The sequence below is a fragment of the Lissotriton helveticus genome, chromosome 6, assembly GCF_964261635.1.
Source record: "Lissotriton helveticus chromosome 6, aLisHel1.1, whole genome shotgun sequence".
NCBI lineage: Eukaryota > Metazoa > Chordata > Amphibia > Caudata > Salamandridae > Lissotriton > Lissotriton helveticus.
Genome location: NC_136067.1, coordinates 485,969,375 through 485,996,602, shown reverse-complemented (window position 1 = coordinate 485,996,602; position 27,228 = coordinate 485,969,375). Strand labels below are relative to the sequence as shown.

Sequence of the window (27,228 nt, the reverse complement as noted above, 5' to 3'; positions counted from 1 at the left end):
TGTGAGTGGCATTGCGTGTGTGAGTGGCGTTGCGTGTGTGAGTGGCGTTGCGTGGATGAGTGGGGTTGGAATGCAATAGGTCTCGCATTAGAAAAGTTGTAGTTATTGGTCTTGTAAATGACATATTTTATTTATTTTTTCGTTGTTAAAATTGCTAAATTGATGGCTTTGTCATTTGCAATGCCAATAGTTATAACTTTCGCGAATGTGACACCTATAGCATTTGGAATGCAACATGTTTTGTATGTACGTGACTTATATGGCAGCTCTGGTCGTTATGCTACATCTCTAGAGAGCAGGAGAGTGCAGCAGGGGAGAGAAGCACAGCAATGCAATATGTCTCGCATTAGGAAAGTTTGAGCTATTGGTATTGTAAAGGACACATTTTTTATGTATGTGCTTGTTTTTAAAATTGCGAATTAATAGCTTTGTTATTTACAATGCCAATAGTTTTATCTTTCGCAAATGTGACACCTATTGTAACACAATATGTGTTGTGAGGGTGAGTGAGGGTGAGGTGTTGAGGGTGAGGCGTTGAGGGTGAGGGGTTGAGGGTGAGTGAGGGTGAGGGTGAGTGAGGGTGAGGTGTTGAGGGTGAGGGGTTGAGGGTGAGTGAGGGTGAGGGTGAGGTGTTGAGGGTGAGTGAGGGTGAGGTGTTGAGGGTGAGTGAGGGTGAGGTGTTGAGGGTGGGTGAGGGTGAGTGAGGGTGAGGAGTTGAGGGTGAGTGAGGGTGAGGGTGAGTGAGGGTGAGGCTGAGGGGTTGAGGGTGAGTGAGGGTGAGTGAGAGTGAGGGTGAGTGAGGGGTTGAGGGTGAAGGGTTGAGGGTGAGTGAGGGTGAGGGTGAGGGGTTGAGTGTGATTGAGGGTGAGGGGTTGAGGGTGAGTGAGGGTGAGGCATTGAGGGTGGGTGAGGGTGAGTGTGGGTGAGTGAGGGTGAGGGTGAGTGAGGGTGAGGGTGAGTGAGGGTGAGGGTGAGGGTGAGTGAGGGTGAGTGAGTGTGAGTGAGGGTGAGTGAGGGTGAGTGAGGGTGAGGGGTTGAGGGTGAGTGAGGGTGAGGGGTTGAGGGTGAGTGAGGGTGAGTGTGGGTGAGGGTGGGTGAGGGTGAGTGAGGGTGAGTGAGGGTGAGGGTGAGTGAGAGTGAGTGAGGGTGAGTGAGGGTGAGTGAGTGTGAGTGAGTGTGAGTGAGGGTGAGTGAGGGTGAGGCGTTGAGGGTGAGTGAGGTTGAGGGGTTGAGGGTGAGTGAGGGTGAGGGGTTGAGGGTGAGTGAGGGTGAGGGTGAGTGAGGGTGAGGGTGAGGGTGAGGGGTTGAGGGTGGGTGAGGGTGAGGGTGATTGAGGGTGAGGGGTTGAGGGTGAGTGAGGGTGAGTGAAGCTGAGGGTGTGTGACGGTGTGTGAGGGTGTGTGAGCGTCAGTGAGTGTGTTTGCTGCATGTCTGATGCTTGTGGATGTCTGTTGCTTGTGGATGTCTGTTGCTTGTGTATGTCTGCAGCTTGTGATGCTTGTGGATGTATGACGCTTGTGGATGCCTGATGCTTGTGGATGTCTGATGCTTGTGATGCTTGTGGATGTCTGATGCTTGTAGATGTCTGATGCTTGTGATGCTTGTGGATGTCTGATGCTTGTGGATGTCTGTTGCTTGTGTATGTCTGATGCTTGTGGATGTCTGCTGGTTGTGATGCTTGTGGATGTCTGATGCTTGTGGATGTCTGCTGCTTGTGGATGTCTGTTGCTTGTGTATGTCTGCAGCTTGTGATGCTTGTGGATGTATGACGCTTGTGGAAGCCTGATGCTTGAGGATGTCTGATGCTTGTGATGCTTGTGGATGTCTGATGCTTGTAGATGTCTGATGCTTGTGATGCTTGTGGATGTCTGATGCTTGTGGATGTCTGTTGCTTGTGTATGTCTGATGCTTGTGGATGTCTGCTGCTTGTGATGCTTGTGGATGTCTGATGCTTGTGGATGTCTGCTGCTTGTGATGCTTGTGGATGTCTGATGCTTGTGGATGTTTGTTGCTTGTGGATGTCTGTTGCTTGTGGATGTCTGTTGCTTGTGGATGTCTGTTGCTTGTGGATGTCTGTTGCTTGTGGATGTCTGTTGCTTGTGGATGTCTGCTGCTTGTGATGCTTGTGGATGTCTGACGCTTGTGGATGGGTGAGTGGGTGAAAGGTACAGAGTGGATGAAAGGTACAGAGTGGGTGAAAGGTACAGAGTGGGTGAAAGGTACAGAGTGGGCGAAAGGTACAGAGTGGGCAAAAGGTACAGAGTGGGCGAAAGGTACAGAGTGGGCGAAAGGTACAGAGTGGGCGAAAGGTACAGAGTGGGTGAAAGGTACAGAGTGGGTGAAAGGTACAGAGTGTGTGAAAGGTACAGAGTGTGTGAAAGGTACAGAGTGTGTGAAAGGTACAGAGTGTGTGAAAGGTACAGAGTGTGTGAAAGGTACAGTGTGTGTGAAAGGTACGGAGTGGGTGAAAGGTACAGAGTGGGTGAAAGATGCAGAGTGGGTGAAAGATGCAGAGTGGGTGAAAGATGCAGAGTGGGTGAAAGATGCAGAGTGGGTGAAAGATGCAGAGTGGGTGAAAGATGCAGAGTGGGTGAAAGATTTAGAGTGGGTGAAAGATTTAGAGTGGGTGAAAGATTTAGAGTGGGTGACTGAAGCAGAGTGGGTGACTGAAGCAGAGTGGGTGACTGAAGCAGAGTGGGTGACTGAAGCAGAGTGGGTGACTGAAGCAGAGTGGGTGACTGAAGCAGAGTGGGTGAATGAAGCAGAGTGGGTGAATGAAGCAGAGTGGGTGACTGAAGCAGAGTGGGTGACTGAAGCAGAGTGGGTGACTGAAGCAGAGTGGGTGACTGAAGCAGAGTGGGTGACTGAAGCAGAGTGGGTGACTGAAGCAGAGCGGGTGACTGAAGCAGAGTGGGTGACTGAAGCAGAGTGGGTGAATATATATGTCTGATGCTTGTGGATGTCTGATGCTTGCATGTCTGCTGGGGTGACAGCGTCAGTACAAGTCAAGCTCTAAGTTGGTGTGTGACAGAACTGGTTGCCTCGGGGAAAAATACAAGTTCTCCCTGTAAATAAAGAAAGAGGAGGTGAGAAAGGAGGGTCCGGCTTGGAGCTGGGAAAGAGGCTGAAAGGGAGGGGAGAAAGCATGGAGCGCATTCCAATGAAGTCTGTTGCGAGGCGTGGGGGGCAGCCTTTGATGTGCGAGAGAGCTGCCGTGAAAGAAGTAAACAGCAGGCATGTAATTAGGGGGGAGGAGAAGTCGCGCTGGGGTGAATACCTGAGGCCAAGCTGCCCGCGGGAGGGAGGCTGATGGCTGTGATGTGGACGCGCGTCGTGAAGTAGCCTCTTGTTGCCTGTGGGAGGGAAGACGGAGGGAAGGCAGAGAAGGGGAGGGGGGATGAATGCGACACGGCGGGCAGGGGAGGGGGCGGAGCGGGGAGAGCGGCATGAGGGTGTGAAAGCAGCAGGGGCCTGGAGTGCGGCTAAGGGAACTGAAGAAATGCGACACGGCAGGCAGGGGAGGGGGCGGAGCGGGGGTGTGGGAGGAGTGCGGCTGAGGGAAAATACATGCAAGCAGGCGGCTGGGGGCATGTGCACGCGCTTTTAAGCTCAATGCACATGCGCATTAAGCTTGAATTTCACGGGCACTGCAAGGAATCGCCACGATTCCTTGCAAGTTGGTTAAAGACTGTTTAAGCCCCAATAGTCTCGCAAGCTCGATGCGCATGCGCATCGACAGGCGAGACCTAAAAACCTTCGAGTGGTGCCTTGAACAGTGGACATTGACAACTCAGTGTCATTGCGTGGGGTACAACAGAACGATGCTTTGCTAAGTAACTGGTGGAGGAGGAACAGCAGCTGCTACACGTTCCAAGTGAGCCAGGGATCCTCTTGCCATTGTTTCCGGATCGCAGGAAAGTCTTCTTTGTTATTAGAACCAGGTATCCATTTGGAGGTTGCAGTCGCTTATAGGATCTTGTGCTTTAGGAAGAGGTAGTGGAAAGTGCTTTGGGCCAGTGGGCACTGCATTAAGTCGGATGTATGACATTACAACGCATACTTTTACATCGCATGCCTTTACAACGCAGTATTTACAACGAATACCATTACAACGCATAGTGCTTTTAGGCGCTGGATAGTGATTTATTTAATTTACTATTCCAACTCCAGTCCCCGTGGATAGTAGGGAAGGTGTTGGATAGTAAATTAAATATATTCCCTATCCTAGAGCGCCCCCCAGCGCAATGCGTTGTAATGGTTTGCGTTGTAAAAGTTGCGTCGTAAAGGCACTGCATGGTAAAAGTTGCGTTGTAAAGGTTGTACACCCATTAAGTCCTTTCTGTGATATCAAGTCACTGAGACAGATAAATCAAGAGGGGCGGGGAAGGGAAGACCACTGAAGAGACTGAATAACAATGATGGTTGATGATTAAAATGTATGTGTAAGACGAATATAGAAAACCAATAAAATTTGTTTTGAAAAAAAAAATCAAGTCACTGAGACATGATCATGTCTTGCATTTCTTTTACCTCATTACTAAGTTTTTATTTTGGCTCATATATTTCCCCAGAAAAGTATCTGGGCATTCTTTAAGACTTTTCAGACTCTCCCAAGATAATCCACCTAGAAAGAGTGTGCTTATGCACCGCTCTGCCTTTCCTGCGACCGATGAAGCCCACGAAGAGCTGGTCATCCACACGAAAGTCTTTAGTCCTATTGAGGTAAAAACTCACCGCCCTTTTATGGTCCAGGCGGTGAAGCCGCTCCTCCTCCTTGGAAGGGTGAGGGGGAGGATAGAAGGTAGGAAGGGTAATGGACTACCGCAGATGGAAGGGAGTTACCACCTTAGGTAGAAAAGCAGCTCTGGTCCTGAGTACCATCCTTTCAGCATGAAAGGTCAAGAACGGGGGTTTCGAACTCAGAGCTTGAAGCTCACTTACTCTCCTAGCCGAGGTAATGGCTACAAGAAAAACTGTCTTAAAGGACAAAAATCTCAAGGGACACTTGTGCAAGGGCTCAAAGGGAGAACCCATCAAGTAGGTTAAGACAAGATTTAAGTCCCATTGAGGCACAATAAAGGGATTGGGTGGAAACTTGTTAGTAAGGCCCTTAATGAACCTTAACACAATGGGCGATTTGAACAAGGACGACTGATCCGGCAAGCAAAGGAATACCGACAAAGCCGATAAATAGCCCTTCACAGTAGCCACAGCAAAGCCCTGCGGGGCTAGAGAGAGAGCAAACTGAAGGATGTCGGATAAACGAGCCCTCAAAGGGTCAATAGATTTCTCTCCACGCCATTCAACAAATTTGGACCCCCTGTAGGAATAGATAGACTTGGTGGAGTGTCGCCTGGCCGAAAAAATAACATCCACCACGTCAGGTGGGAGAGAGAAAGAGTTCAGGTTGCCCCGTTCAATCTCCAGGCATGAAGGTGCAAGCTCTGGAGGTGGGGGTGTAGAACCTGCCCCTGCGACTGTGAGAGGAGATCTACCCTGATAGGGAGACGGAGCGGAAGGTGTGACGAGAGGTGAAGTAGATCTGTGTACCACACCCTTCTTGGCCAATCCGGGGCGATTAATATGACTTGGGCCCGGTTTTGGCGAACCTTCCTCAGAACCCGAGGAATCAAGGGTATGGGAAGATATGTGCAAAGGAGTTGTGAGCCCCAACTCAACTGAAACGCATCCCCCAAAGCTCCCTGCATCGGATACTGGAGACTGCAGAATGACGGGCAGTGAGCGTTTTCGTGAGTGGCAAACAGATCCTCCCGAGGGGTTCCCCACATCCGAAAGATGTGACGAACCACCTCTGGATGAAGCCTCCACTCGTGGTTGGCGGAGAACTGCCGACTGAGACTATCTGCACGCACATTCAGAACTCCGGCCAGATTATTTGCCATCAGACAAATCTGGTGGTCCTAAACCCAGGACCAGAGACGGAGAGCCTCCCTGCAGAGACAATGCAACCCTACTTCTCCCTGCTTGTTGACATACCACATTGTGGCAGTGTTGTTCGTCAGGACCTGAACTGACCGACCGCGAAGGGAGGGGAGGAAGGCCTTGAGCACCAAACGTATCGCCCGTAACTCAAGAAGGTTGATGTAAAGCAACCTTTCCTCTGGTGACCAAAGACCCTTGATCTCCAGGTCCCCCAGATGAGCACCCCCACCCAAGAGTGGATGCGTCCATAATCACTGTGGCCACCGAAGGAGGAAGATGGAAGGGCCTTGCTTGAGACAGATTGCCCTTCACGCTCCACCAAGACAGATCCGCTGCAGTGTCTCTGGAGATCTTGATCGACTCCGAGATCCCCATTGTGTTGAAACCTCTGCCTGCGACGGCACCACTTGAGTGCCCTCATGTGCCAGCGTGCATGGTTGACCAGCAGAATGCAGGAAGCAAACAGACCCAGCAGACGAAGGACCTTCAGGACTAGAATGACCACTCCATTGTAGAATAAAGGGATAATTTCCTGAATGTCGAGAATCATTTGTGGAGGTGGGAATGCTCGACACACAGTAGTGTCCAGTACCGCCCCTATGAACAGGTTGAGCTGAGAGGACACCAGGTGAGATTTGGGTACGTGTATCGAGAAACCCAATTTGTAAAACAGCTGGGTTGTCACCTGCAGATGATGAAAACTATCTGTCGCGACTCCGCTTTGAGCAGCCAGTCATCCAGATAGGGGAAAACTGGAATACCCAATCTCCTTAGATGGGATGCCACCACTGCCATCACCTTGGTGAAGACTCGAGGTGCAGTAGTAAGTCCAAACGGGAGAACCCCAAACTGATAGTGTTGCGACCCTACCGTAAAACGGAGATACTTCCTGTGTGACTTCAGGATAGGAATATGAAAATACGCATCCTGCAAGTCGATGGACACCATCCAGTCCTCCTGTTGCAGCGCTTGAAGAACCTGCGCAAGGGTGATCATCTTGATCTTCTCCTGCGTCAGAAAAAGGTTCAAGATCCTGATATCCAGGATTGAACGTAGCCTGCCATCCTTTTTGGGAATCAGGAAATACCGGGAGTAACATCCCTGACCCCTCTCCCGCTCCAGTACCACCTCTATCGCACCTTTCTTTAGCAATGTAAGGACTTCCTCTGCAGAAGTAGAAGATGTTCCTTTGAACATGCCCCTTGGCAAGGAGAGTAATTTGGAAGAAATTCCCGAAAGGGAAGGGCATACCCATTTTCCACAAGATTGGGAATTGGTCACTACGGACCTTTGGGTTCCTCAATCTTGAAGAAAATGGGTAAGCCGACCCCCCACAGGACCCACATGATCCAGGATGGTGGATCTAGGGCTGTTTGCAGAACCTGAAATAGGACGGGAGGTAGAGGAGAAGGAGGGCTGATGACCTTGTGCACGACCTCTGTTCTTGCCTCTATAGGTCTTATACAGAGGATTCTGCTGCTGTTGTTGCTGCTGAGACTGCCTGTAGGTCCGAAAGGACGACCTTCCAAAGCCTTGAAATATTCTGTAGCCGGAGCCTGTTGGCTGCGCCTGCAGGCCCAAAGAATTTGCAGTGGCTTTGCTGTCCTTGAACCTCTGCAAGGCTGAATCTGCCTTCTCACCAAACAGCCTGGAGCCATCAAAAGGGAGGTCAAGAAGAGTCGCCTGCACATCAGGAGAGAACTCCGATGACCGGAGCCAAGCACTTCTCCTCGTGGCAATAGAAGAGTGCATGATTCTAGCAACCGAGTCCCCAGTGTCCAGACCACTCTGTATAACTTGGCGTGCAGCCGCCTGAGTATCGGCCAAGACTTCATTAAAATTCAGTCTGTCCTCTTCAGACAATTTTGGAACAGGCTGCTTCGGGGAGTCAATAAGAGCATGTATGTAATGGCCCAATAGACAAGTGGCATTCGTGGACTTCAAGGCCAAACTACGATGAAAAGACCTTTTTAGTAGATTGTTCAAGTCTCTTAGAATCTCTGTCCCCAGGGACTTGAGGAAAAGCCCCAGAAGATTTTTTAGAACAAGCAGCTTGTACCACCATGCTCTCATGAGAAGGATGAGATGTAAGAAAATTCGGGTCTCCTGGAGTCGTCCTGTACCTCCTAGCAACAGACTTTGATACTGCTGGAGCTGAAAAGGGTTTACGCCAGACTTCCAGTTCAGTTCAGTGATATCATCATTAAAGGGCAATAATGGCTCTATAACAGTAGAAGGAGAATGCAGTACCTCAGTTAAAATGTTAGATTTAAACTCAGCCGTTGGAAGTTGTAGATCTAAAAGGTCTGCTGCTGTCCTAATCACAGTATGGTAAGGTGCCACATCCTCAGAAGGAGCATCTGTAGTAGGAGAAAGTTCCTACTCTGGGGACATATCCAGTCCACTAGCTTCCGACTCCTCAGTCTCACCTTCCTCCATTTCCTCTTCTGCCTGATAACGTTGTTCCTCCGAAATTTTCGGCGCCTCTCGCCTCGACCTCATCCTTGGGATCAGCGTCGGCGGTGCCAGGCGCGATGGATCAGGGGCCGGCGTCGAACTTGGATCTGGAGGCACAATCGAAGTCGAACTGATGGCACCGGAGTGGCAGAATATGGCGTTGATGTCCTCGGCGCCGAAAAATGCCAGGACGGAGCCGCAGGTAGAAACGGCATAAAGGGAGCCTGAGCATAAGCCAGAGGAACTCCCAGGTTAAAGGCCATTGGACCCATGGGACCCGAAGGCGCTCCAGAGGGGTACATGGCTCTACTGAAGACTCCATACATCGCATTTAAGTAATGTGATGGATCTGTACCCGGGCCAGGGAAAGGTAGGTAAGCCCCTGGGACAGTCTCCGATTGAGGCATTACCGGTCTCGGGCCAACCGGCGCTGATGGTGGAGCCAATGGAGTCGCAGATTCTTCAGGAACTGGAGCTTCATCTATCAGGACAGGAGAATGAACCGGCGTCAAAGAGTGAGCTGGAGATCTTTCAGGCAAAGCCGAACGAACTGGAGATACCTGATTCGAGCCTGAAGGAGAAGGTGAAACGAAGTCCTTACGATGTCGAGGAGCTGGCTAAGTCGACTTCGGAGCCGCATCCTTGTCAGAACAGCGCAGAGAGCCGAGTCTCTTCCTTTTACTGTGCTTCTTCGACTTCGAAGAAAGACCAGATGATGACTTCGACCTCGACCTGGATCTTGCTCTTGATCTCCTCCGACCCCTCTTCTCCTTTCTCACCTTCGCCATAAAGAGTTTGGTCTCTCTTTCCTTTAAAGCTTTAGGGTTCATCTTGCGACAGCAAGAGCAACCGTCAACATCATGGTCCGACGATAGACACCAGACACAGTCTTCGTGGGGGTCAGTGATCGACATATGGCCCCCACACTCTCTAAAGGGCTTGAAACCCGACTTCCTTGAAGACATCTTCCAAAAAGGCACCAAGAACAACAATCCAAAAATACAATGTAACTACACAAGTACGGAGAGTCCCAGAAAACCGTTAGCGTTGACGGCGCGGAAAAAAGGGAACTGACGTCATCACGCCGACGAGGCTCTCTTATGGCTCCGGTGACGTCAGCGGAGCCGCGAGCGGAGCCATGCTATTGTGACGTCATCCTCGTCGGCGTGGAGAGCTACGAAAAATTTCCGAATGCTGCTGGCGCAGGGGATATTCACAAAGTGAGGAATCCACAGGAAGATGTATCCATCAGAAAGGGCCTGCAACAAAAAAAAATGTATTACACCCATCCTAATTGTGTCTCACACCAAACATGCTGATTTTGTATATCTACCTAATTTCTACTGTATGTCACTACTAATGTGCATTTCCTCTTTTACTGCATATACTGACACCCCTAGAACATCAATCTGCCACCAGTGCAGTAGTATGTCCCCTCATCATATTTGCAATGTATGCCAAGCTACAACTGTATTTATTTGAACATGTGCAACAGTATAAGTATGTTATATGGTTTGAGCCAACATGATTTCAACTTGGAACCAAGTCTATAGGTACATCATTGAGGCTATTGATCACTCTCGACAATTGCTACGAAAGTGAAAAAGGTCAGATACTGTGTGAGACATGTGGGTGTCCTTAGAAGGTTCATTGACGGTGCCGTAAATTCAGTAATGCGCAAGCTTATATATTCAAGCATCAGTTTGGGCTATCAGAAAACATTATCTGTGGTCTTGTTTAAACACAATTCACATTCAGAAAGTCTGTGGACTGTGCCCTTTGAGAGGCGTCTGCTGAGTACCTCCTAGTTGTTTAAGCCGTTGTACCAATGTTGAAGATACATCGGTTGGTTCTAAGTATATGGCTTCCTGAAGAAGGCGTTGAGCCAAAGCACGTGTAGAGAAATATTTGACTAAAAGGGACACTGTGAAAAGTTATTGTGAAATATTATGAAAGAAAAATTACTGAGAGATTTATTTTGTATGTTTATTATTATATGTATTTATTGTGATTTTTTCAAATATCATTGTTATCAATTCTTCCATTATATTGTCACATTTTCCAGATGTAGTCTGTGGATGTATGTGAGGGTTTGACAGTTTGGGTGAATTGAAAACTGTGAAATATATTCTTGAGATATATTTAAGATGTTTAAAATATTGAATATCAAATAAAATTTATCTATTTTGCCATACCGTCTAGGGTATTGTATTAATTGCCCTCTATAGTGTGGAAATTTATATTAGATCTAAACTGGGGTGTTGTCTTAAATAATAAGTTGCCTAAGATTTCATAGAAAAGGATAGGATATATATTTATAAAGCGCGCGAATGCAAACAGCGTCTTGGTGCTAGTGTAAGTGGGGGAAAGTCACATGGTTAACAGGCTATATTGGTGGGAACAGCAGAGTTTTTAAATCCTTCCTAAAAGCTAGATGGTTAGGCTGCAGTCGCATAGCAAGTGGCAGTTTGTTCCACAGCTTAGCTGCACAGTGGGAGAATGTTCTTCAACCCCATCTCACTCTCCTAATTTTGTCTACCTGCATAAGGCAGGCATTGCTAGACCGTCATGTCCTGGCTGGGACATAAGGTTTAAATAATCTCTGCATATCCTTGGCCCCTCCCCCACAATTCACTTTATGGACAGTACATAAGGCCTTAACCTCCACCCTTTGCTATACGGGGAGCCAGTGAAGAGCTCTAATTCCCTTCAACGTTGAACTGCCTTTAGGAATGTTTAACAGCAGCCTAGCAGCTTCATTTTGCAGGGACTGTAATTTTTTACTCTGGGCTTTATCAATTCCCAGAAGCAGCGCATTACAGTAGTCCAATTTAGAAAGCAGGAGACCCACTACCACTTTCTTTTGTAGAGCCTGGTCAATGAAAGGGAAGATTTTTCTCAGCTTTTTTATAAGGTAGAAGCAGGAGGAAGTAAGTCTGTTTACATGAGCTGAAAAATTGAGCTGATTGTCAAAAATCACCCCCAGATTTCTGACCTTGGGCACCGGCTTGGGACATTCCCCTGCACTTGTTGGCCACCACAAGGAATTCCACAAGAGTTGCCCTTGCCCAAATTCTATGACTTCCATTTTATCTTTATTGATTTTTAGATAGCATTTGTTCATCCAGGTCAGGATCTCCAGAAGGCACCCATGGAACCTGGCAGCGGTATCCTCAGGTTGCTTCGCCAACGAGATGATTAACTGAGAATTGTCTGCATAGGATACCATTACAAAACCGTGCTTCCTGACAAGTCTAGCTAAGGGGGTGACATAGATATTGAACAATGTCTGCGAAAGCGCTGAACCCTGCAGAACGCCACAAGGAAGACCAAAACCATTTGATTGCAATCCCTCCCAATGCAGACTTTGTTCTCTTCCTTCCAGGAATGATGTAAGGAGAGCCTGCCGACAGATCTAACAAGACAAGGATCATCTTGCCCCCTCTGTCGACAGTCTTCCGGATCTCTTCAGTTGCTACCATGAGGGCAGTTTCTGAAGAATGATGAGATCTAAAACCGTGTTGGGTAAGGTTCAGCAGATTGTTAGTATCAAGATACTCTGTTAGAGTCTTGTTCAATGCTTTGTCCAAGACTTTAGCTGCTATGGGAAGGCAGGCTATTGGGCGAATGTTTTTAGGCTCTGAGGGGTCCAAAGTGGATTTCTTGAGAACTTATTAAGAACAGGTCTAATTATCGATTTCTTCCAAGCGGTGGGGTACTTCCCCGACTCCAGCACCTGATTAATCAGAGGTGTTAATTGGCCTCAGATTTGGCTCGCCCCTAAATTCATGATAGTAGGGGGACAAGGGTCAGTGGGGAACCTGATTTTATCGAAACTAATAAGTCACGAATCTCCTCATTAGTAACTGCAGGAAGCTAACTAGGCTAGAATGGACTGGTTTTGCCTCAGTTTGTAGTTCGTTATCCATATCTAAACAACTCTTCAAGAGGTCATCATAGATAAGGTGAACTTCATTTTGAAAGAATGTGGCCAGGCTGTTACACATATCTTGGTTAGGCTGAAACCTGTCAGCTTGCTGGGTTTTAGATAGAAGTGTGATCGTCTTAAACAGTTCTTTGGCCAAATCACCAGCTTTCTCAATCTTCTGAGTATAAAATAGCTTTTTAGCCCTGATGATAGCCTCTTTGTACTTTGTAAGGGCCTGGTTATATATCAGCTTGCTGTCCTTATTGTAGTTTTGCCTCCAGAGTCGTTCAGCTCTCCTGCAGCTAATTTTCAAGTCTTTCAGCTCTGTACTCTGGTGCCGAGGGCTTGAGCCTCTTCGTCGTCACCGATTTCTCAGGGGCCACAATATCTGCTGCTGACAGAAGCCACTGATTAAAAGCTGCTACTGCCCTGTCATTGGACTCACCTGCCCAACTCAGAGGCTGTCCCAGTGCAGCTTCTAAATCATTTGTTTGAACCTTACTCCAACATCTGACTTTTGATTTCAGAGCAACGTTCTCCGTATGACGCCCCGGCAGAAAGGTATTGAACTTAAAATAGACTGCTTTATAATCCGACCACGGGAGGGCATTCACCTTGGTCACATTGATATCTACGTTGTTGTAGAATATGCCATCCAGTATGTGGCCCGTCTGATGGGTGGGTTCCATAACCAGTTGGTTAAAACCAAAAGCTGCCATGTTATCTAATAATCTGCCAGTATCAGTATTGTTAGCTAGTTCTAAATGATAGTTGAAATCACCCAGAATTATCATGGAGCCCGAGTTCATGATGTTGATTGCATTATCAATGCCTTAGGAACTATCGTTTGTAGCAGGGTACCCCTTTTTCTTTACATTATGATATCTCCTTAACCACTGATCTGCAGCCCGGATCCTCTGCTTAGATCTCTGCCTATTTTATTTCCTGATGGATGTAGCCTCTGCACTTTGTCTTCTCTCCTCTCATATGCATTGGCACTCTCACACTGAAACTCTTCCCTTGTGAGCCATTGGCTCGTAACCCTCCCTTCTTAAAACCAAGGACTCAGGCTGTAACAGTTTTGACACAGTCTACCCTCTTGGCTCTCTAAGAACGACTTTAATATCCTAAAGGCCAGTAGTCTTTCTTAGCCCCTCGAAATCCCTTTGGCAGATAAACAATACAACCAATATCTGCAGAAATATAAAATTAACCTATCTTACCTTAAGGACATTTCTGACTGGATAAACAACCCTCTGCACTTTCTTTGACATCCTGAAAAACTAACATTCATCACAAAAAAAAGCTGACGGTCAATAGTTACCAGAATCAGGAATGTGAATTACATATTAGGATTTCGAACACCAGGAATGTTCTGTTTTAATCCACAGACATAACTGCAATACTTTCTTCACTGTGTTTCCAACCTTACGTCACCAAATCGAACTGCAGATACCCCACTATTATCTTCTGGAAATCATTCCTGCTGTATTAATCTTTCCTTCTTCCTCTGATCCTTCATCCTTCCCTGATCTTCAGTCATATCATTTGACATTATTTACACTTAGTCAACTGATCCACTCTTCTCCTTGAGTGTCTTTCCTGAAAAGCTATCTTCCTGTCTTTCCCCTCTGAGAACTAATCTATTCTCCTCCTTCTGTGTTTCTTCTGAACTGCAACCTCCCTCTTTCTGTCTCTCTTGTAATTTCACTCTAACTTTCTAGTGCCCTTCAACCCTCTACCTAAACGTATGATCCTACCTACTTCTCTCAAACTTTCATTTACATTGCCCTTCTTGCTTGCCCCTTTTCTTTCTCCACCCTCCTTTCTCTTGTGGACCATACTCAACCTAGTTCTCCTGTAAAGGATCACGCTAGGTGGACCTTCCTAATACATTTCCTCCCCAACCCCTCCTACAACTTTGGGGCATATTAACAACAAACTTGACATCATTACCCAGGAGCTTCCTTTCCTGACGTCTCATTTCTATCTCATTTGCATGTCTCCGTCTTTCCATTCCGAAGGCTCAATTAACCACTCTTAAGCCTTCTCTACTCCCCAATCCTGACATGTCTTCCCTTCACCCATTACTCACCCCTCCCTTCTCTTACTTTACACTTCTCATTCCTCAAACTTTGCTTCTGCAAACTCACTCAATTCTTGAGCACACTAGTAAACACAATTTCTCCATTAGAAGGCTATGTCCTGCGAACCTCATCAAAATAAATGTCTTGCATGAAACATCCTTCCTTACCTATAACTCTCTCCTACTCTAAATTCCACCTTACCATTAGATTGTGAGCCTCCAATTGTAGATCTGCAGCTTCTAACCGCAACAACACCTCTGCTATCATCATGGATTCTGACTTTAATTTCCTCTTTTTAAGTTGAGTCTAACAGACAATGAAAGCTGTCTAGTTACAAAAGACCTATTGTCCCCTTACAAAGAACTTAGAGTGGGCTTAAATCCCACCCATAGCTTATGACTGGTTGGATTTATTGTTACTCTCACCTTCTTGCTTCTTATTTGATGGCTTGGCTTGTCCATCTTGAGTTTGCCCCTCCCCTGAAGAATACTCTTTTATTTGTGACTTTCCACTGTTCACTTTTAGGGAACTACTTTTTTCTTTTTGCTTCAAGTGTCCATTAGAGTGCATGTGTTTTCAAGCTGTCAGCCTCATGTGCTTCTATCTCCCATGCTCCGCCTTCACTCATGACCGTTGCTTTCCACTAACCCACTATTCCCTTCTTGTTCCCCCATTAACCTCAGCACCTCGGCCCTTAACACACTTTTTGAGGGTCAGGAAGCAAAGTACTGGCAGGTCTCCACAAAAGTGCTATAGAGCAACTTACATTTTTTAATTAAATGAACCAAGAGGCACTCGCTGTTTTAAACAGGTCAATAAAATAAAATGGCACCTCCATCATTTTGAAGGCTCTCGAATGCGCACCCTTATAGAATGACAAGACCATCGACAGCAGATGAGTCACTGCGCCTTTTTTTTTTTTGCTGATACTAAACAGCACCTACAAAAAACGTACATTCCTTTCTACCAAGACTGTTCCGCATCACTAAAATGTATTGACTTTGCCAGTGCTGTATGTTTACTGAGACAAGGCTTAATTATATATCTACCTGCCTACAGACATTTTTATAGCTCCCAACTACACCATAATCACTCAGGAACCTCAGGAGAAAAACAGGGCTAGTGCTGCTATCTCCTACAAAGTAATCTATTTTGGTCACTAGTTCCTGCTCCTTGTCGTCCTTTGAACTCCTCCTAGTGACCTCCCCCTTGCTATTACAAGGTGCCTGAGACCTGTTGCCATATAACAGCGTCCAGGAAACAACTCGCTTTCATAAATGAGCTCTTTAAACTAATCACAACCAGTCTCTTCCTCCCCACTGACACCACCCTGTTAAGAAACTTTCATACTGGGTAGACTAAATATTCTGAATGGAATACTACTGAAGTGCCACATTTTCCCCCAGCTAATCACCTCCTTCCTACGCACAGCAAAGGCTCTATATCCTCGCCCTCAATGCTGAACAAGATGGCGTCCAGGTAACGTACTCGTCATCCTGGACAGGCCTGTTCATTTACAGTCCTGGCCAAGTACCACCCAATCAGGCATTAGACTAATACATTTCAGTGTGGTAGTCTGGAACACCACACTGAAATGCATAGTCACACATATCTGCTTAAGTCCACTCATGGGAGATCTATCCAGTTTTGTAGACAGTGAGGCTCATTTGCAGGCAGTATGGCTTCCCACATCCTGTTTGTACAGTCGAGTCTCACAGCGCCCTTCCATTTCTGGTGCTTTTGCAGTACTTTTAAGATCTTAGAGTTGCTCATAGCTCAAATGGGTGTCATTTCTGATATGTATATGTTGCTGTCGTCTTGCAAGACAGTGTCACACATAGTTGTTGAAATGTCACTCGTAATTATACTGAAATTACGAAAAACTTGGCAGGTACGCATTTATTGAATGCATCACCCTTTACCGTTGCTTCCAAGGTGTAGTGTGTTTATCTAGGTACCTGAATCGATATTCCTATTCTTTGCCCTTGTCCGGTTATAAATCAATAATATCCCTACAACGGCATAGAAACCCTTTTCATAATTCAGTCATAGCGCATGCTGTCACATTAAGCAAGCCTATCCTCCAGCCCCCTAGAAAGCACACAGAGTTCTTAAACAAATCCAAGCCTCCAGCAACCTGGGAAATCCCCGCTGCTTTGTTTTGATTTTGTCCGAGAACTCCTGTAAAGCACTGTAAGAACGACCAGTTCTTAGTGACATCTTTATTGACGTCTTATGTCCAGTCTTACGTCAAACCCGGCACCTTTCAGGTATAAATATACCAACATTGCCTTAAGCAAACACACTGTGGTAATCCTGGAGCAGAGCTGCTATCTACTTCCGAAGAGCCCAGCTGATGCGAGAGCCCACGGACGTTGCCCCTCCCTTTTAATGCGCTGAGAAAGACGCTGTCTTCTCTCTTGCCGAGAAATCCAGCCTCTGGCGTTTCCAGCCTACCCTTGCGGGTGACTGGGATACCGAGTCCTGAGAGAGAGATACCAGCCCTCCTGCCTTCTAATACCCAGGTACTGAACTGACTAAACCCTTACAGAGAATTCTTGAGTCAGATTCTTGGCAAAACAAACTTAACTTAAACTGCTACTTACTTCCTCTCTACCACGTATTAGGCTTAGGTCAGGTACACCGGGGTAGGCGTAGTTAGAAGCACCAGTTGAGTACGATTAGTCAATGTATATATGTATATAGCTATTTTATCCATTTTAAAGTATCATATGGCTAAGAAACCATATCAATGCTTTTACAGTATTATTTCATAATCCTGCTTTTACTGTATGCACTTTACTTAACTATAAGTATTGCAATTGTAGCAATTCATTTCTCTTGTATGAGGAAAGAGACTGCTCAATAAATAACACCTTTTATGGAAAACGCCCGTCTCTCTTTTTCTCTGCAATCTGGTGAAACTAAGTACGCACTTATTGACTGAGTGAAATAGCTGTCTTTTGTTTTCACACCACTCTAGAGATATACTCTTATTCAGGGAGAGCAAAGTTGTCATGTTATATGGTTGTCAGAAACTAAATCCCTTCTTGTCTATCCAGGGAGGTTAAACTCCTCCTCGCTTATTCGAGAAAGTTTCTAGTGAACTCTGAGCTAGCTGGCAAAAAACTTAAGTCTAATATAGTCAGTAGAGACCTAGTCGACCTCAGTCCTACGTCTACACTGCTGAATATATTATTCCAATGCGCAGAGCCTATAGGGAATATAGGAACTACACTACAAAGGCACAAATCAACAGATCACTTGTGGGACTGTGGCTATTAGGCTCAAGGCAGCATTGCGCAGTCCTGGCTCCTCCGCTGTCATCCAACCACCTGGGTCCTATGACTCGTTTTGGTTTCCAGTCCAGCCTCGCGCACCCTGTAAAACAATATGTAAATTCATTATTTCCAGTCTTGCTGTAGACGAGCGCCCTAATCTGACGGACGAGCGGAGGGAGAAGTCAGCTACACTCAGACACCACAGGCGCACTCTGCAGGCCTGAGGAGAGACTCGCGCAAGAAGCGCCTTAGAAACGCTGCTTTTGTTTCGTCTTCGATTGCAAGACGTAGATTAGGTGTTTCATGTCTCGACCGAGACCTGCGTGTCCCGCTCCCTGTCATTTCCTCTTCGATGGCTCCGGAGACGAGCGTGCTTTGCTCAATTCATATAGGATGGCGTTTTACTTGGGAAAACATAGCTTCGCGGACCGTGGTTAATACAAATAATCAAAGTAAATCATCAAGCAAGGCTGAATACTCTTCTCTTGAGCTTTATTTTTATTTAATACCACCTCATACTTTGTAAAACTCAAATGAACTTCTTCCCGCGTTGTTTTAAGATACGTTAGCGTAGCGTCCAGTGCGATACAACAGCGCCTTCTAACTCTCGCGTGACCGCGGAGCACAGCTTTCCATCACCAGGGTCGGTCCAGCAGCACAAGTGACCACACACAGGGCAGGTGTGCTGTCTCGGGCAATTTATCATTGCCTCCGCTTGCCGCTGACTCCGGCAGCCTGTGTGATGGGGGCAGGTGACAAGGTGTATGTGTAGAGCTTCCGAAGGGCACTCAATAACTCAATCTCCAGGTTCTTTAAACATATCCGTAGTCTTCTCTCTTCCCACCGCTGCTTGGAATACCTCTTTGATCCAACCATCCCCCCAGTCACTTCTGCAAGTCCAATGGACCCTAGCAGACTTGGCCCGAGCCGCCGTACTGTCCCACCGTGCGGGCAGAGACGTGACCCACACAAGACACAGAATCCACCACTTTAACAAAATGATGGCGCCCTCCTGCAGACTGTGGCGAGGGGGCCCTGACACTCCTGTGTCTTACTCTTACAGAATTATTAGACTTTAGCCTGAATAGGGACAGCATCCCCCAGGACACATTCTTGCAGTGTCATTGCCCGCGAAACCCTTTGGTGATGAGGGGTGGGGTTGATGTGCAATGTTTACGGGGGTGGGTTTGCTGGGAGAGCCCTCTGAAACAGCACTGGAGTCCCCCGCCACCTCCTCCCCCAGCGCAGGAAGATAGTGGCCGGGCGCGAGGAGGAGGAGGAGCGCGGGCTTCATTGACTGTCCCTGGATGCAGGGATCGCAGACGGGGCTGGACACACTCCGAGCTGGACACCGGCGCGCACAGAGGACAGACATCGCCCGGAGAGTCTGCGCTGCGAGCATCTGATAATCTGAAGAGCGCCTGAAAACTTGTGCGATCTGATAACGGACACAAACTTTTACAAAGATCCCAGCGCAGGGAGCTGTAACCAGGAACTCTGTGAGGCGGCCCAGGAGAGTTGCCGGGAGCTCCGCAGGCGCATCCGCGGAGCAGGCTCCTAACACCAGCGCTCCTGCGGGACGCTGCACCGGCGCAACCGCGGGTAAAGGCTGCTACACCAGAGCTCCGCGGGGACAGGCTCGCTGCACCGGTGCACCTGCGAAGGAGATTCTGATTCATTACAACAGATTCACTGCACCCGCGGAGGAGATTCACTGCACCCGCGGAGGAGATTCACTGCACCCGCGGAGGAGATTCACTGCACCCGCGCAGGATTTTCACTGCACCCGCGGAGGAGGTTCACTGCACCCGCGCAGGAGGTTCACTGCACCCGCGCAGGAGGTTCACTGCACCCGCGCAGGAGGTTCACTGCACCGGCGGAGGAGAGCCACTGCACCGGCGCACCTACAGGAATAGGCGCTGCAACAGCTGCCAGTGTCCGCGGCGGGCAGCATGTGGCCGGGGTTGCTGTGGCTCAGCAGCTGCCTCCCGGGGCTCTGCGCGGGTTACAGCGCGCTCCGCGGCCGGGGCCCGGCGCCTGCCGGCCGGAAGCAGTACCAGGTGCAGCACGGCTCCTGCAGCTACACCTTCCTGCTGCCCGAGCTGGAGCCCTGTCCGCCGCCCTCCTCGGACTCAGCCTACGGGGGCAGCAATGCCGTGCAGAGGGACTCCCCCGCGGAGCACGAGGAGTCGGTGCAGCGGCTGCAGGTGCTGGAGAGCATCATGGAGAATAACACGCAGTGGCTGCTCAAGGTAGGCGGGGAGGCGAGGCTCACAGGGGGTAGGTGCATGGATGTAGGACCCTGCTACCGGTCGTCCCAGTGACATGCATCGGCCTGGACCAGTGCTTCAATGGGCAGGTACTGTCTGGTACGGGCAAGTACAGCACTCTGTTACGTCTGTCTCTTCACCCGCTGGCTGGCCAGCGAGGCCACGTACATGTGTTTTACAGGGCGTCCTCCAGCACAGGTGATATTTTTAGGGGGTGCTGCAGATTCACTAAGGAGGCGATCCTATTGCAGTCCAAAGGAGCATTTGATTTTCTAAGGTGGCGAGGGGGGCAGCTAAGAGATGCGATTTCGCAGAGGCTCCGTGTAATAGTTATGGTTTCTGTTTTAGTAAAAGAGTAACTGTTGGGACAGAAATTCTGTGCAATGTTGCGCTGCGCATCCCAGTCAAAGTCTAGCCGATTTGTTTCACGTTTAAATAAGCATTTTTTTCTCTGGACGTACTTCGATTTCATGGTGCATATTTAATTGCTATTAAGAACCATTTCACCAGACAATATGCACTTCTATGTTTGTAATAATTTTGCGAAGATGTTTTCACGCTGCCTCTGTAGATTCCCACGCACGCCTTCATATTGGAACCGGGCTCGGGATTAGCACAGCCCTTCTCCGGTGTCAGCACCCCCAAATGAAAGTGAGATGTATGTATGTATGTCTCACAAAGTTTGGAGGATCTTGGAATAATCCTCAAACAGTCAGCTCAGAGTAATCCTTTCAGGGATCAGCAGCGCAGTTTACTGCAGATGAAAAGCACATGCTTGGGTGACAGGACCACCGGATTCAATCAATCAATCAATCAATCAAGGCATTTATAAAGCGCACTACTCACCCAAAGGGTCTCAAGGCGCTAGGGAGGGGGGGTCCGCTACTGCTCGAACAGCCAGGTCTTGAGTTGCTTCCTGAAGGCGAGATGGTCCTGGGTCCGGCGGAGGTGAGTCGGGAGGGAGTTCCATGTCTTGGCGGCGAGGTAGGAGAAGGACCGTCCTCCTGTGGTGGCTCTTCGGATGCGGGGGACGGCGGTGAGGGCGTGGCCGGTCGATCGAAGCTGGCGTTTGGGAGCGTAGAAGTTGAGGCGGCTGTTGAGGTATCCCGGGCCTTGGTTGTGTAGGGCTTTGTGTGCGTCGGTGAGGAGTCGGAAGGTGATTCTCTTGTTGACCGGGAGCCAGTGCAGGTCTCTCAGGTGTCCGGAGATGTGGCTGCGCCGGGGGATGTCCAGGATGAGACGTGCTGAGGCGTTCTGGATCCGCTGGAGTCTCTTCTGGAGTTTGGCGGTGGTTCCGGCGTAAAGGGAGTTGCCGTAGTCCAGACGGCTGGTGACGAGGGCCTGGGTGACCGTCTTCCTGGTCTCGGTGGGGATCCACCGGAAGATCTTACGTAGCATGCGCAGGATGTTGAAGCACGACGAGGAGACGGCATTGACTTGTCTGTCATGGAGAGGGAGGAGTCCAGGATGAAGCCCAGGTTGCGTGCGTGGTCTGTAGGTTGGGGTGCGTTGCCCAGGGCGGGGGGCCACCAGGAGTCGTCCCAGGCAGAGGGTGAGGATCCCAGGATGAGGACTTCCGTCTTGTCCGAGTTCAGTTTCAGGCGGCTGTTCTTCATCCATTCGGCTACCTCTATCATCCCTTCGTGTAGGTTGTCTCTGGCGGTGGCGGGGTCGTTGGTGAGGGAGAGGATCAGCTGGGTGTCGTCGGCGTAGGAGATGATGTTGAGGTTGTGCTGGCGTGCAATGTCAGCGAGGGGGCCCATGTAGACGTTGAAGAGGGTTGGACTGAGCGAGGAGCCTTGAGGGACGCCGCAGATGACTTCGGTGGCTTCCGATCTGAACGGAGGGAGGCAGACTCTCTGTGTTCTCCCGGCGAGGAAGGAGATGGTCCACTCCAGTGCCTTCTCCTGGACTCCGACGTTGCTGAGGCGCTGTACTAGGGTACGGTGGCAGATGGTGTCGAAGGCCGCGGAGAGGTCTAGGAGGATGAGGGCCGCTGTTTCTCCGTTGTCGAGCAGGGCACGGATGTCATCGGTGGCTGCGATCAGGGCGGTCTCGGTGCTGTGGTTTGCCCGGAAGCCAGACTGCGAGGGGTCGAGGGATCCGTTCGTCTCGAGGAAGGCGGCCAGCTGCTTGTTGACGGTCTTCTCGATGACTTTTGCAGGAAACGGGAGCAGCGAGATGGGGCGGTAGTTCTTGAGGTCGGTGGGGTCGGCTGAAGGCTTCTTGAGTAGGGCGCTGAGTTCGGCGTGTTTCCAGCTCTCCGGGAAGGTAGCGGTGTCGAAGGAGGTGTTGATGATGTCTGAGCGTGGCTTGTGGCAGGGTGGTCGGAGGTCTGTTCGGAAGAAGTGTTGATTGAATACTGTGAGTGCATTCGTTCTATTATATATTGTGTGTTCTGCTGACATGAACTCTGCCAGACAGCTAAAGCAAGACACACAGATGATGGACGGAATACAGAGCAAATCATACATTCACCCCCAGTCAATAGATGTGGGTTAAATTCATCGTTCTTTTGCTCACCATGCCACTACAGTTTAGACCCAGCCATATGCAAATCAGTCTTGACCCTGTGCCTCATGGGAACAGTCCAGCCCGAACTGCCAAGCCAGGTCCTCCCTGGACCGGAAATAAGCATCCTGGGACCAGTTTCGTGGCTTCAGCCCTAATCAGCCAGGCTAGTTTGAATCCAGTGACACAGTCAGCCCGGTATCTTCGTCTGGGCATACTCAGCGCACTTAGGGCGAGAAATCAAAAGACACACAGATGATGGACGGAATGCAGAGCAAATCAAACATTCACCCCCAGTCAATAGATCTGGGTTAAATCCATTTTTATTTAGCTCACCATGCCACCCCAGTTTAGACCCAGCCATAGGCAAATCCGTCTTGACCCTGTGCCACATGGGAACAGTCCAGCCCGTACTGCCAAGCCAGGTCCTCCCTGGATCGGAAACAGCATTCTGGGACCGGTTTTAGTGTATCAACTCTCATCAGCCAGGCTACCCTTTTTTGCAGACAGCTAAAGCAAGGCATAAAAAAATCAATAGATGTTTGCCAAAGTAAGGAGACAAGCCTATGCATAAGGAGCGGGGTTCCACGTCGATTAATTCCGAAATCTTGTGGTTCAATGTGTGCAAGGTACTTATTTATGTATGTGGTATTTTGACCAACACCCTCACTAATCATGCAGACAAGCTCACCATCTCTGGTGGCTCTTGGCACACCTGCAGCCAGGACACCATAAGAATGCAGACTAAGTGGTGTAAAAAAGAAAAAACAGGCAGCAGAATCTAGAACAGCATTCCTGTATCTATCAGACCGCCCTAGTGCTGCTCCAATTCTAAAAAGAGTCGCAGATGCACCACTTTAAAGAACACTACATCACAATGCATTAACCTTCCACAAACAAGAGCGTATCCAAGCCATAAAGGCAGGGGTGCAGGTTGTGATGGCTCCGTAAATAATACAGACAGTTTTGAAGATGGTGTGGGCCAATTCCATCAGGACAGGGAAGAGAGGTTCATATTTCTGCAGCCCCTCCATGACAAAAGCTGCAGTGGGTATGATGCTCTTCTGAGGGCCAGTGTGGGGTCTGGGAGGCCATGGAGCAAGACGTTTTTACCGTTCAACTGTGAGATTACAAGGGCGTGTACAGAAGTTTTGAAGTTGCTTTCTGAGAGATACAGTTTCGCTTTCCTCAGTAGAGAGAGCTTTGCTTCCTTGGCAGTCTGCTCCAAGAGGTGAGGATGGTGTATAAGGTGAATCCTAGCGGCATGGCATTGGATGAAAATCGGGGCTCAAATCTGTAAAAATTCAGGTAATTGAGCCAGCTTTGTACTGCTTCTTGCTTGTTGTTCTTGAGAATCAAGAGGAATTCTGTCTTTGGTTGAGCTGTAGGCAGGTGCTTGGCATCCAGATCTGGATGAGGTGCAAACAGTGTTTCAGGCATTGAACGTCCGGAATGAAGGAGACTTTCAAGTAATGTTGTATATTTTTGGCATATTAGTGAATTTTGATGATTTTATCATTGAGTAGAGCCCTTAGGACCTCCATGTAGAGGGTGAAGATGACAGGGGCAATATAGAACGTACAGGTGATAGTGATCTTATGGGATCACCTGGAGGTATCTATGAGAACAAACTAGTGTTGGATGGATAATTAGGAGGAGAACCGTTGAAGGACATTTACAGTGAATCCCATTTGAGAGTTCGGAGGTGAATGAGGGTGGGATGATCAATGGCATCAAAGGTGGTTGAGAGGTTCAGTATTATCAGGAGGCAGGGGTCATCTTCAATAGCGATAAAATAGGATGTCTTGTATGATGTGTTTGGTAGCCTCCATCCTACCACACGATCTACGGCCAGATTGGTAGTTGTGCAGGAGATGGGGGCATTGATGAAATCTTAAAGTTGATCATAGACTGCTCTTTTGATTATCTGGTCAATGAAGCCTAGGTGTATGATAGGCCAGTAGCTGGCAAAGGTTATCAGGGTCTAGTGTAGCTTTCTGTAGAAGTGGGTCTGCCTTGAGGTCTTCTGGGCAAGATACCTTGCAGGAGAGAAACATAGACAATGGTAATTAAGGGTGAAAGAGCTTCTCCAGAGACAGAATTGATGAAAGATGAGTCAAATACATCATCTTCATAAGATGAGGCTTTGAGGGAGCGGAGGTGAAGTGGTTGTTCTGCTCTGGAGGCCCGTAGAAGAGATGTAAGGTGGAAGACTGAGTTGCTGAGAGTGGGAAGTAGCATGCGGGGAGCTCCATGGAGTTGAGTCTCACTTGCTTTGAGGCATTATAGAGGACAGCAAAGCTTTCTCTCGTCCTGTCTGTGCTGTACACACAAAGGATGCTGTAGCTTGTGGAAATGTAAATGTCTAGGATGTGCGTGGGTGTAAACAGTGTTTCTTTGATAAACAGTTGTCAAGTTGTGATAATTGATTATGACTGTGATGACGGGAGTGCTTCAGGACGTGTGTTAAAGGGCAGGATTTGGATTGTGTGTGTCTGGTAGAGTGAGGGTGTGTGGTGGCTACTGGGATACGGATACTGGGCCTACGTGTTGTGAGGTTGCTGTGTGAGAGTGTGATCTAGATATGGGTGTGATTCTGCCGATGGGCAATTTGTGGTGCTGGGCGAGTCACATAATTCTATTTTAACTTGAAGCTTGCAGAGGAACAGGGGTTCTGACACACAACCCTTTCCAGCCCTGAAAATGTTGTGATGTTTTTGGATGATGGACAAAGGGCCTATCTTTTTATGTCTGGGGTAATTCTGGCCACTGTACTCTGAACATTTTTCCTGGTATATCTAGTATTCAGAAAGGACAGGCGGGGCTGATGTGGTTGAGTTTTAGGCAGAGTACCCTGTGATGTGTACTTTAGGTGAAAAGTAGTGAATGGGTTTTGTTAGTAGGTGCTTCTAGTAACGGGAATGACTCGGATGAGCATGTGTGCCTACCAATTGAAAGGAGACACCAAAATGCCTGGTGGATGAGAAGATGATAATGTGAAAGCTGAAGAAAGGTGAGTTGGAGAGTTGTGGCTGGGAGAGATGTAGTGGCACACATAGAGAAGTAGATAGTCATTATTATTTTTAAAGTAAGAACACTTTCCCCATCCAGACTTCATTTATTTGCAGTCTTCTTGCATTTCGTTGAAGGTGCAGTGGTGGGCACTAACATTTAGGTAAATCTGGGCATTATCAGAATAAGAAGGGAAAGTGTGTCCATAGGATTGGATGATGGGTGTGAAGATGAGCATGCACATGTACACGGGGATGAGGAACAGTTGTGAGTCTTAGGGAAACCCAGAGATTGAACGTACTAGTTTGAGAGGAAGAGGCCAAGCGTGACCTTTGAAGGCAATTGCAGAGGAAGGTTTTTCATCTCTACAACAAGCTAGAAGTCATTGTATAAAATGACAGAAAACGACAGATTTGCGCAGAAAAAGGAAATGTGAAATCTCATTTGCACTAAAAACTGCTAGGGAGACATTATATTAAACAAAAGAAACGCTTAAAATACATAATGCCATACACTGGTAGCACAGTAACTCAAAGGAATTAGATCACATTAACAGAAGTCAAATGGTTTAATAGGAGAATCAATTAACATTGCCCACAAGGCAAAGAAGCCTACAACTGTTGTTGGGGGTTTGGAGGGGGATTTACTGACATGCTCAATACTTTTGGGGCCAGATGTACGACCATTCTGTTTTACGTGTCGCAAATTGCAAATTTATGCGACTCACGAAATGGAATCTACTAATGTGTCTCTTTCGCATTTAGCGAATCCCAATGGGGTCGCAAATGACCTGCCTCATCAATATTAATGAGGCAGGTCGCAACTTACGACCCATTGGGAATGGGCTACTATTACAGGGATGGTGGTCTGCTGGAGACAGCACTCTACAACGTCTGTGTTTGCTTTTTAAATAATGCAACTTTTTTTTAACGCAGCCCGTAAAGAAAAATGGGGTGCGTTTAATTTTTTAAGGGCAGGCAGTGGTCTGTGGTACGACTGGCTTACTACCTACTTGAAGTAGGTGGTAAACTGTGATTGTTTTGCGGCAACATTTGTGGTTGCAAAACAATCATACATCCCCTTGTCACTTGCTATTAGGAAGGGACTACATTGGCATGCCCCTTCCTAATGGCGTCTCACAAACCCTATTTTGCGAGTCGGTAATAGGTTACTCAATCGCAAAATAGGGTTTGTACATGCCACAACCTTTTTTAGTGGTTGCTAATGGCCCGATTTTTCATCTATGACCATACATCTGGCCCCTGGTCATGTGTTCAATATTTTTGGTTAGAGACATTTTAAGGCATTGGCAACGTAGTCAGTTGTCCAGGGCCCCATCTTCCAAGGATTCAGGCTCTCACTTAGCAGCATTCACTTATCTCTTGTAGCAGCCACGTTATGCGGTGCTTCGAGAGCCCCCAGATAAACCCGAAGATTTAAGTAAACCGCTACACAGCCTGAAGGAACAGGTATTTTAACCAATAGGTTGTTTTTATTTTTGGGTGACACAAAAGGGACTGTCACAGATTTGGATAGGGTATTTACATTTGGACATGTGTGTCACCATTGTGGTCTTGACAGGGTTAGTACTTCAATTGGGTATGTCATGAATACAGTGAGGTTTATTGTAGTGATGGGGTGGCAATCTGCACATGACACAATTCAGACTTTAAATGTAAAAATAATTTTCTTTACAATTATCCGTTTGAACAATAATAAGCAACCCCTTTTTTGTGTTG

General features: G+C 47.9%; 2 protein-coding genes across 3 annotated transcripts in view; one reads left to right on the top strand and one right to left on the bottom strand.

Moving 5' to 3' along the window:
- MCPH1 (microcephalin 1) overlaps window positions 1-27,228 on the bottom strand; it is a 1,654,378-nt gene that overhangs the window by 423,597 nt on the left and 1,203,553 nt on the right. The window lies entirely within an intron of this gene.
- Window positions 19,630-27,228, top strand: part of ANGPT2 (angiopoietin 2) — a 190,159-nt gene continuing 182,560 nt past the window's right edge. Inside the window, exon 1 of the mRNA XM_078647931.1 lies at window positions 19,630-19,948. Coding sequence (XP_078504057.1) covers window positions 19,649-19,948 — 300 coding nt within the window. The 5' untranslated portion in view covers window positions 19,630-19,648. The remainder of the gene's footprint in view (window positions 19,949-27,228) is intronic.